We start from the raw sequence: 11287 nt of genomic DNA, 5'->3' as shown, positions 1-11287 counted from the left end.
GTCCATTGTGACTACCTTTGTGCCTTCAACGAGCAAAATCGGCAAACTGGGTTTTGGCGTGAGCGTGTGCGTGCCGTGAAAATTCTACAATTTTGTGAACCGGAAAGTATCTACATCAGCAAAATCCACGCTTATTTGGGGTTCGATAGCTCAGTTGTAGCTATTTGAAGCAATATTGTGACAGGTACGCAGAGTTTTATCATTTAAATGTGTAATCTTATTTTGCTTGTGCTTTTCCATCCGGCATTTCATGCCGTCATGTGTATCACAGCAATGCGGAGAAGAGAGTGTTAAGCCGCCATGTTTAAAGTACGCGTGACTTAAAATATTTTAACCATTAACTCACTCAATTGCTTTATTTTTAACCTTTATTGCTGCTTGTTGTTAGTTATTCACTATTTATTCGCTTTGCATTAAGGCGTTTTAGCGGCCAACTGCAAGTAATGGTGGGGTCACGCGTGTATGTTGGTGGTTTGCCGTATGGCGTCAGGGAACGCGACTTGGAGCGTTTCTTTAAAGGTTATGGCAGGACGAGAGATATTCTGATCAAGAATGGCTATGGCTTTGTTGTAAGTATCGCTTTATTATTAGCTGTTAACTGACAAAAATAACATTTTTTTTCTAATGTATCCTACGTTTGCTAGGAGTTTGAGGATTATCGTGATGCTGATGACGCCGTCTACGAATTAAACGGGAAAGAGCTATTGGGTGAAAGGTACATATTATTACTTTGGTTTTTTTTTTTGTAAATATTGACTTACTTACCAAAATATGAATTACTTTATTTGTTTTACCGTGTAGAGTTGTTGTGGAACCAGCAAGGGGTACCGCTCGTGGGCCAAGCGGTTACCGCGAAAGAGATAGGTACGATAGAGATCGCCGTGGTGGAAGGTATGACAAGTAAGTATAACTACGTGATGGGTGTCAAATAAAGAACCCTCCGATTAGTATTAATAACACACAATCCCTTGAACTGTCGGTTTAGATATAAAAGCAATTCCAGGAACAGTTCCCGTTATGGACCCCCACTCCGTACCGAATACCGTCTGGTCGTGGAGAATTTGTCGACCCGTGTCAGCTGGCAGGTATGTACTTTCCTCAAATTCTTACACTGGAAGGTGAACATATGTACTATATAAATTTGTTTGATGATAATATTGATAAAGAGATGTGGGTGCAGTTGTTCGGGAACCGGTGTTTCCATAACTGTTATTTGAACATCTAGACTTCAAACACGCTTGGTTATTATTACACGTAACTTAAAATGATTTTTTTTAATTCGATGCGGAATCATAATTTTAAAACAGTGATAGGAATAGATAGATTGCGAAAGTAAAACGATCCTTAACAACACTGAGTTCTTTTTTTTTACTCAGATAGTACGGCCAAGGCCGTATTGCTATGTATTAAAAATGGTAACGATTTAGCTATTCTGAGGTATTTTAGAAGTTTTCTCGAAGCGGCATGCGAAAATCTCAATTTATTATTTTTTTTCGGCTAGTCCCTATTATGGCATAGTAAGAGCATAATTTATATATTTCAACATTTTTATCTTATTTTTTTAACAAATCCTTTCAATAAACTCGTTGCTCTTAATAAAATTATTTACTACTTGGCAAAACGTGTATACAATGCCAATGGCATGATTTGCAATATTTTCCCACTTCATATATGCATATGAATGGTCTCAAAAGTATGACAGTTAGTGGTAGCTAATTGGACCATCAACCAAACCAAAGGATTTTTTAAATTAAAATTCAGATCTTGTTTAGAAATATTCAAATTAAATGTATGACAGTGCGTTGTGCTGACATTTGTGAAAGTTGTAGGCCAAGTCCTTCCAATCTTTTCAATTATCGGGTCCCGCATTGCATCAAGTTTGTACAATAACTTTAGCTAAATTGTCATAGTTAATATTTTGATTTACAAAACAACCAGTTAAACATATAAAATTTCCCACGATTTTTAAAGTTGAAATACAAAATTGGTCTTGGACTTGTGTAAAAGTTGGGCAGTCTTCTCAGGTGGACGGATCACCTTTCATTTTGATCCGTGTTCCGTAGTTTGTGAGCACCCTGTTTTGCGATACATGCCACAAGCAGCATATCATAAGCCGGATAGATTGTAGTGTGTGCAATTCTATGCAAATGTAATTTGCTGTTTTAAAGACTTTTTATCTATCAATATTGTAAATCGTGCTTAGTATTAATGTACATTTTTGTTTTACTATTGCTAGCTTAACAAATCACTCTTTACCGCAAATGTCGTCATTGCTTTAGTTATTAACGTTCAATATTGCATGAAATAATCATAGAAAGATGAAGGATACTTTTATAATATTCAACAAGTGATTAATACTCCATGAAGCATTAAAGGGATTAAACGAAGTTTTTAATGTTCTAGGAGCACAGAAGGACAGAACAGAAATGCATTGTTTGTTATCAGCTATGTTTATGACAGAAGATATCGTTACCTGTTCGAGGAAATGTAGTAAAATTGTATGTGTATTATATTCTTTTTCTGTTAAGGCGGCTGCCCTTATTTCATGATGAGAGAAGTCATAGAACTAGGGTTTACACAAGATAATGTGTGGTAGCGTCGTTTGATTGCTTCCCTTCGAATGGCTAGTGATTGACCACTGGGAGACGTGCAGCAGCCTAATTAACATGGATGTTTGGAGGTACTGGTGGGGTGGACCTCCACCGTTCCTCTCCGTGCAGGATGATAACACCCAATGAGAGAGATGTCATGGTTGATCTGGGCACATGGATCAGCACTCGACTACCGATAGCACATATGCTGAAACACCGCTCAGCTGATCAGAAAGAAACTTACATTCCTGGACGATTAATTTGACGACTACTGATGATACCACTCCAATCCAGACGTAGTTCGCAAGAAGTGTAACTCATGCACCAAGTACGATCAGATATTATTACTGAATACCGTTGAATCAATGCACACCAATCATACCAAGTTGCGGGTAGATGGTGTTCAGGAGCTCCTTCCATATATGATTCGGAAATCATAGGCACCGGACTTCCCCTCTCTGGCCAACATCGACCGCATACTTCGGATACAGCATACTGGGGCGAACGTCCAACCGTGTGTTCCAGCAAAAAAGTACCGTTATTGTTCCATTGGTTTTCATTTCTTATATTTTCTTTCCTATTCAACTGTTCTTGCCCTAATCAATGGTACACTAATTCTTGAAAATTTTTCACATTGATTAATTTTGAAGATTTGTGCGCGCCCAAGGATCGACTGCTGCCCCTTGGTCGTCTGATGATTGTAAGAGGGGATGACGTTATGAAATGGCATGAGCGTGATGGATGAACTCTCAAGTGATATTCTCCTTCGATCGCCACAGGCCAGCGGAGTCAGTATGTGGTTAAGGACTTCTCGTCTAGGCATTTTATCAAGATATGCTCTACTACTTTGGATTGCTATGGAAAATTGAGTGAAAAGGTTGGATTCGAATATCTCAGCTATCTACGATGTTTCCTTCCACTGGTACTAATTTTGTTGGAATCATCGCAGTTCTACAAATGCAGAAGAGACAGGAGAATGTCCGTTACATAATTGCCTCCACCATAGTCATCCTTTGAGACGAAGGCCGCTAAACAATTTCAACGCCTGATGAGGTATCACTCGTTCTAACGATGGCTAATAATGTACTCGTTTCCAATTCAACCCTTACTGCTGCGACGTGAAATAGTGCACGGTTACTACTCTCGCTCTCTCGTACGCCTGAAACTAGTGTTGGAATATAGTGTTCCCTGTGGACTGAAGGGGATCCTACTCCGCGAGAGAAAAGACGAGACTTGGCCCTTGGATGTGTGATGAACGCGAACCGGCGGCGATGTCATCGGGATCGGTCCATCCTAAGCGTCATAGACGAATGCTCTTTTCCTTTTTTCTTTTCTATTTTCAAGCTTTGACTGTTCTCCTCCGTCGCCAAATGCGTATTTCAATCCATTTCATCCTCCCGAGAGCATGGACACTCATCGGTTGTGGCTGGAGAGAAGATGATGACACAAGCACGATGAGGTTTAGTCACCTGTCTACCATACTGCCCGTACCATCTTCTTTTCTTGTAATCAATGGCAATGGCGCTGTAGTTACCTATTCTCCCCCGGATGTTGCATGGATGTTTTGGAAGATGATCATTTCCGAGGGTTCTGCGTTAAGCTGCAACAGGAGGAACGTCCATTCGCGTACACTAAGGTGGCAAATCTTCGGGTGTCGCTCTGATGTCCTTTTCATTCATCGGATGCTATTCTTTAATGCCATTTTTGGTGTCGTCGATTGTGTTCCCCTTCGAAGAAGTGAGATCCCATCACAGAGGTCGGAGGCACTAAGTGAAGGATCGATACCACCCTTTTGGCATTTAACGATGATTCCAGCTATGTGAGTGACGGTCATGCTCGCTCGGTATCCACACTAAACACACACATGCATGAGGAGAGGTCAAATCTATGGTTCTGTGAACATGAGAAAGGAAAGATGATTCATTGACTGTCCCAAATACCAAAACTGTGTCCGGCCGTAAAGGTAATGGTCGATATTTTTAGATTTTGATTTCATCTTTTTACTTTAAACGTTTCTTTGAATCTTAATCGTTTTTGTCCCTTTCAATATTCTGTTTTTTATTGATGGTTAGAAGAATGTGAAAACTGTCGATTGCAATACTGCTAGTTTAGGTTATAGTACGAATTGTTTGTCTCCCCTACAATTTTTATATCCTCTGCTAATTCAATCAAGGAAATGAACTATCCTGATTAAAGTGTATTTTTGAAAATATGATTTAAACAAAATCATTGTCACCAGTTGTCCAATTTTTTTAAACAAAGATTAGGTAAGCATGCAATTTTGCAGCCTGGAAAGTATAAGTATGTTGAAAAAGGACATAATGAAAAGAATCATAAAACATATCGTTGTAAGACGTCTCAACATAGACTTCCTGAAGCGGATTTCACATAAAAACGAGCAAAGCAAAGACCACAAATCGATTTATGGTGAAACACATCCAGAGAAGGAGGCGGAGAATGATACGCTGTTATCTCAAGAAGCGGAATTATCTAGTCGCTGAACGAATGACTGATCCTCGTTTACCAAAGAAACATAATAATGGTGAAATATGTTTTAACAATGAGAAAGACAGCATGATGATTGTGTATACTTAACTGTATACTGGGAGGAATCAACTTGGCGAAAATCGACTACATTCATCCTGATCCTGACCTATAAACCGAATCTAAAGCAACAGCCACTGATGGGAAGATGCTGAGACTGATGGAAAATTTCTAGACCACACAACCCAGAAAATGAAGACACATTACCGGTTATAAAACGATGAAACGAAACAAATTGAAAAAAAAAAACATATTCAGCATTTCTTAATTTACTGCAACACATTCTGCAAAAGGCATTGGACTTGCCCTGCGTGCTTAAAGATCGTACAATGATTCTTTTCATTATGCCTGATATTAGAAAAATACGTACCGAAAGAGCGAACGGACCGGCAAAAATGATACATTAAGGCGTCTCATTATTCTCATCGATAGATATTGAAACTTATATACTTTTGGTATATTTTTTTATTCTCTCTTTAATGTGTGCATTGTAAGCGCATATGATGTGACTTGTAAAGACATATTTTGATGGTGTCTAAATTACGCAGATGATGTGATCTCACTCACAAGCATTCTATTGCAGGTTTAAGATTAAAGAAGAAAACACAGTTACCCTCTAATAAGAGTCTTCTTTCAGAGTATTTACATAACCTTTTTTTTATAGAATCGCTCCGTATTAATTTACTTTTTCTGTTTATTTACGCATTTTTTTGTGTTCTGAAGGATCTCAAGGACTACATGCGCCAAGCTGGAGAAGTAACTTATGCAGATGCCCACAAGCAACGCAAAAACGAAGGGTAAGCTAAGCTAAACATAGGCATTAACTATTGTGTGTGAGTAATACCATTTTGTGCGTTTGATCATTTTTAAAACAATAGCGTCGTAGAGTTTGCGACATTATCGGACATGAAAACTGCCATTGAGAAGCTGGATGATACAGAGCTAAATGGACGACGTATTCGTTTGGTTGAGGATCGTGGACGTAACGGACGAAATGGACGTGGCCGCTCACGGTCTTCGAGCAGTCGCTCTAGATCGCGTTCGCGTCGTCGATCGCGTTCCCGTTCCCGGTCTCGTCGTTCGTCTCGTAGCCGTTCTAAGTCGCGTAGCCGATCGAAATCGAAGAATGGATCGAAATCACCTGAAAAGTCTCGTTCGCGTTCTCGTTCAGTGTATGTATTGTTTAACGTGGATACACATCAGTATCTCATAGCTACGAACTTAATTTTAATGTAATTTGTTTTTAATCTTTCGCAGCAAATCTCGGGATAACAGCAAATCAAAATCACGTTCTCGTTCACCGAAACGCGATCGCGATGAGTCCCGCTCTCGTTCCCGATCACGCTCAAAGTCGCATTCACGTTCGCGTTCCAAGTCCAAGGATAACAAATCGCGTTCGCGATCCCGATCGCGCTCTCGTTCTCCACGATCCCACTCAAGGTCTCGCGATCGCTCGCAGTCGCATGATAAGTCACACGATAAGTCCCGTTCTGCATCTCCCAAAAATAACGATCACTCTCCGGAGCGTAATGAAAGCATGGAGGATTGAGTCCAAATGTGCTCTGTTTTAATCACGTGTAGTATGAAGACGAAGACGGCTACGTTTGGAGAAAAAATTGCACCTCAACTTTATCCATTTTTTAAATAATAATTATATGCATTAACCACAACCACTTAGGAATAGGATAACTCTACATAAATGATTGCCCTACCTGAGTTTTAAGCAAATGAGACAGTCCTTCCAAATGTTGTATTTGCCTACAAATTGAGAAATTGCATTTTCTTTGGACCATTGCTCACATAAGCTTTGCTCTTAACATTTTGTCAAAATGCGAAACACACTCAAAGCAAAACGCAAGCTCTGACGCTTGGCGCACACGTTTGCGGTGTTATGATTTGATTTGAGCGACAGAGTGCAACACAAATATGATCTAGATCATAGCACCGATAAGTCATCCGATAATATTGTAAAAGAATGACTCTTTTTAGGAATGGGTAATTAATCGATTTCTGTCTAGAATGGAGTTCTTTCTAGTTGGCAATGCAATATAGGTATCGAACGGCGATAAGGATTTTCCTTTTGATTGCACAGTTGTTTTACCCAGGTGTGTGTATGTAACGAAGAGAAACAAAAAATGTAGGATTAGGTTTCATCTGTAGTAAAGACGCAAATTCTGTACGTTCCATAAACAGTGGGAGCTGAATTCAACGCAAAACTTACCGTAAAAAATGTCATATTGCCCATTGAAAAAAAATATTGATTTTATTTGTCCAATAAAGTAACCATAATGGTAAAAATCACAACTGTCTGGAAAAGTGGTGGGTGCTTTTGATTTTCTTCAATATAAGCACGTATTTGATATACTTCACGGGCTCAATATCCATTTGAAATTGGAATTGGGCTCTTAAGGAATCGGTTTATCTATCTTGGATGTAGCATTGTTTTAAGTATCTACCAACTCTACTCATTATTAACCTTCATTTCTATAACCACCTACCCGGGTATGTTTTGCTTATTCTTTTTATTATAACTTTTAACTGGGTTATCGAATCGATCCAAAAAAAAAAGTAAGAATCCCTAGAGAAACATGTTTTAAAAGAGTGGTAAAAAATTCAGAATTTTTAAATTTTTTAAAATGTGCTTTAAAAAATAAAATCAACTTTTACCCCTTACTTCTATAACCACCTACCCGTGTAGGTAATACATACAATAAAGGATTTTGGTTTGAATTAGTCGCTAATTTTGTAATGATATGTATAGCAATGCATGTAGTTATATTTATAGAATCTATTCCAAAAGTTTTATAGCTCTTAATTTTCTTCTAAAGTCACATAGAATAAATGATTGCCCCGACAGTCGGGAAGACATGGCGGTGTATTAGTGTCAGTTGAACTAATTGCTATGCATTCAATTTATGTAACTAAAAGCCTTACTTCATAAATTTATAACATGAAAACAAGTATTGTTATTATAGCTGTATAGAATAAGTTAAATAAGACATTTTTTGACCAATAAAAATACAAATTCCCTTATAAAATGTATTACCTACCCGGGTAGGTGGTCATAAAGATGAGGGTGTATTTGTGGTCATAGAAACGAAGGTTAAGCAAACTCCCAACCATTTCAAAGTCCGCATGTCTGCACATTTGTTTCAAAAGGGGTAGGTAATTGAACATAGTATGACTGTAAATAGCCTGTCCATTCTCCGCCTACAATCCACTACACTTTTTGGAATAAGCCTTTCAGACCAGTGGTTCTCAACCTTTTTGCAGCTTCCCCCTCCCCTCTCCCCATGAATGTACTCAGTCAAGAGTCGGTCAACCCTTTTGCACAATTGTGAAATTCTTTGGCTGAACACTAAAAAAAGGAAGAAACATAACTTCTTCTTCTTCTTTATCACAATAACCGTTGTCGGCCAAGGCCTGCCTGTACCACTACTCAAGATAGTCAGTCCTACGTATGGAGACACGGTCCATACGGGGGTTGAACCCGTGACTGAACCCACCCATTCGGAATCTCCCACTACCAGCCATTATTAGCACAAAATATATTCCGCTCTGTATTACTGTAATTGAAGGATGTTGTGAATCACAGTATTCATATACAACTTCATTTTAGAGCAATGTCCTTACTTCTTCTGAGTTGAGGTGGTACAAAAATACTTGCAAAAATGTTGCCATTTGACGCTCCTCTAATTATAACTTTTACTTCACCTGACCTAGTTGTAAATAAACGACGAACCCGTGGAATTTATTTCTCTGTTATCTGTTATCACAACACTTGCCATTGAGTGGTGTTATTTACTCTCCAACAGTACACCTTTAACACAGCGTTGAATAATAAGTAAATTCATATCTCATGTCATGCACTTCAGGCTATTCAAAATATCATTCGGAATTATATCCGGAGTTGTTCAGATCCTTTAGGAGCTTTTTTTCCGGATTGGAACTGGAATTGGATTTGTTATATTAGCGTAGGCATCGGGGTAGATCCATGACGGCAATCCGCATTATATATTACTAATATATTCCCGCTATGTATCTAATAACTTTGAAGACTTCTTTCCATAGCTTGATAATTTATAGTATAGCTTTAAGTTTCCAGTTACTGTAAAGCGAACTATACTTACTTCTGACCGACCACTGTCTTAAAGATACACTAAAGCGAATCTAGCTTTTGGCTTACGGATGAACAAATTTAACATTTTAGTAACACTTTTATTTCAATAACGATAGTACACAAATAACAAAGAATTAAGTAACGATGACTGTTCGAATTTGTTTTCAATGAGATTGTCTTTTTGGCATTTGGCAAAGTGTGCTTTTAAGCTAACATTATTCACGAGACTCTTACAAATATCAAAGTGTAACGAGTGAGGTATGTGGCAATATATCGTGCCGAACGGAGGCACATACCACCCAAACAAAGCCTTCAAACTAGCTGACAAGTTTCATCGTAGTTCCTGAGACGCACCGTCTCCATCACCTGTTCAAACTTGGTCAAAGAGCAAGGACTTTCACAGTTGGGTATTTCTATCTCCTTCGGGTACTTATCGTCACTGTTGAAGAAGTAAACGATTTTCACCTCAAAATCGTCATCAAACGTAATGCTATGGTGCAGCTCGAATACGATCGCTGCCGAAAAGTCTGGTTTACCCGTCGTCTGGTCGATGATGTTTAAGGCGCGCATGAAGTTTACCAGCGTTACGTCGTGGCCCGAATAGATGAAAATGTTCCGCTCGGGTATCAGTATTCCCGATCGTCGGCGAATGGCATTATCCAGCAACTCGGCCACGATCGCACCGCCCTTGATTTTTTTCATCAGCGGCAGTTCGGTTATCAGTGCCAAGCTGCGCTCAGCAATAGGTAACATCTTCTGCGGAAAAATACCTTCCGTCCAGTCCGGCAGTTCCAGCCCAGCCGATTTCTCTATCTCCAATGTGTTGTACAGCAGCTCCACATCGAGTATGGTACTGACGTTTTGTCCAGTTCCTTGGCTTAGCGTGCGAAACAGCGCAGCATTCTTTTCGTACAATTCTCTTATATCTTTCGGAGGATAGGCTACAAGACGTTGTTTCGATTGTTCGTACCTTGGGCAGGGTTGCTTTTGAGCTAAAATCTGTGTCCAGCGAAGGCGCAATTAAGAGACGAAACCCATTGTGCATAAATGACATCATGCTTACCGTGTCACGATCCCGTGGCAATACATTTACAGCTGCAGGTTGCCATGGAATGGGCAGGGGATTAGTATTTTCCAGCGGGGGAAGAAATCCAGCGATAAAGCTTTGAGCGCTCATGATACATCGTTCCGCGTAGCTACTGACGATCGTCATGTGCTCCTTGGAGTACAGCCCGTTCGGTGGAAGCAGCCGATAGTATCGTGGGCGCAGCAGTTTGCCTAGTTGATACATTTGCTGAGATCCTTTCTGCGAATTATACAACAGCGAAATGCGATTCTTCGGTCAGGCGATACGAACGGTTAATAATAACAGGCGATCGCAACCTCCAGCGTACCTCAGAGAGAGCACCCAATCCTCCAGTCCAGTGATGATTTCGATGCGGATCGTTTGGATAGAATTCAGTGGGCGAACGATCACCATGGCGAAAGATGATGCTCACCATACGAAGCGTACGCAGGCCGGATTCATCAGTGCTGTCCCCGAACGCCAAATAGGCCAGCATTACCGTTAAGCAGGCACCGCCTAAAACAACAACCGACACCGTGAGGCCCCGTTTGCCCGGCTGCATGCAATCTGTGCCCATTGTTGCTCCGATTCCCGCACCTGTTGAATGCGGTGGTAAGACAATAATTCTATTATTATCTCTCCCTCTCTCCACAATACTTCAATCTTTACATAATGCGTTTACGGAAGGGATAGATTTTGTGTAACGCGAGAGCGATGCTTTCACGAAACAGCAGTTAACAATTAACTTATTCAGCTGTTTGTTACCTACTTATAAGAAATCCAGCTAATTTGCGTTAAAACTAAATCGACTAAATCAGTGGCACGCAATGGCGCACAGACAACGAGCACAGACTGATAGAACATAAACAAACCAAATACGATGACAGGAGCACACCAACACAAAGACAACACGATGTTGCACAATGCGCCTACTATTGAATTTTGGGTAAAATGAAAGATCAACAT

The 11287-nt window shown here is 39.8% G+C and overlaps 2 protein-coding genes across 11 annotated transcripts; one reads left to right on the top strand and one right to left on the bottom strand.

Moving 5' to 3' along the window:
• Positions 1 to 20: 20 nt before the first annotated feature.
• LOC120954026 (serine-arginine protein 55) lies at positions 21 to 7439 on the top strand. 8 transcript variants are annotated; one of them, XM_040374567.2, is made up of 8 exons: positions 21 to 184; positions 389 to 569; positions 645 to 715; positions 802 to 900; positions 986 to 1085; positions 5859 to 5932; positions 6014 to 6307; positions 6393 to 7439. In XM_040374567.2, the coding sequence occupies exons 2-8, from the start codon at positions 444 to 446 to the stop codon at positions 6682 to 6684; spliced, it is 1056 nt and encodes a 351-aa protein (XP_040230501.1). In that variant the 5' UTR covers positions 21 to 184; positions 389 to 443; the 3' UTR covers positions 6685 to 7439. The 8 variants fall into 8 exon arrangements, 6 of the variants coding, with proteins under 6 accessions (XP_040230501.1, XP_040230505.1, XP_040230504.1 ...); XM_040374568.2 differs by having other exon boundaries at positions 22 to 184; positions 419 to 569; positions 1004 to 1085; XM_040374565.2 differs by having other exon boundaries at positions 22 to 184; positions 419 to 569.
• Positions 7440 to 7693: 254 nt separating this feature from the next.
• LOC120954025 (lysosomal acid phosphatase) lies at positions 7694 to 11200 on the bottom strand. Of its 3 annotated transcripts, none has more exons than XM_040374562.2 (4): positions 11091 to 11200; positions 10650 to 10918; positions 10319 to 10561; positions 7694 to 10254 (listed from the first exon to the last, which is right to left on the bottom strand). In XM_040374562.2, the coding sequence occupies exons 2-4, from the start codon at positions 10896 to 10898 to the stop codon at positions 9568 to 9570; spliced, it is 1179 nt and encodes a 392-aa protein (XP_040230496.1). In that variant the 5' UTR covers positions 10899 to 10918; positions 11091 to 11200; the 3' UTR covers positions 7694 to 9567. The 3 variants fall into 3 exon arrangements, with proteins under 3 accessions (XP_040230496.1, XP_040230497.1, XP_040230498.1); XM_040374563.2 differs by having other exon boundaries at positions 11087 to 11173; XM_040374564.2 differs by lacking the exon at positions 11091 to 11200 and adding an exon at positions 10991 to 11082.
• Positions 11201 to 11287: the final 87 nt, after the last annotated feature.

The sequence above is a fragment of the Anopheles coluzzii genome, chromosome 2 (genome assembly GCF_943734685.1).
Source record: "Anopheles coluzzii chromosome 2, AcolN3, whole genome shotgun sequence".
Lineage (NCBI taxonomy): Eukaryota > Metazoa > Arthropoda > Insecta > Diptera > Culicidae > Anopheles > Anopheles coluzzii.
This window is presented reverse-complemented; position numbering and strand designations above follow the sequence as displayed.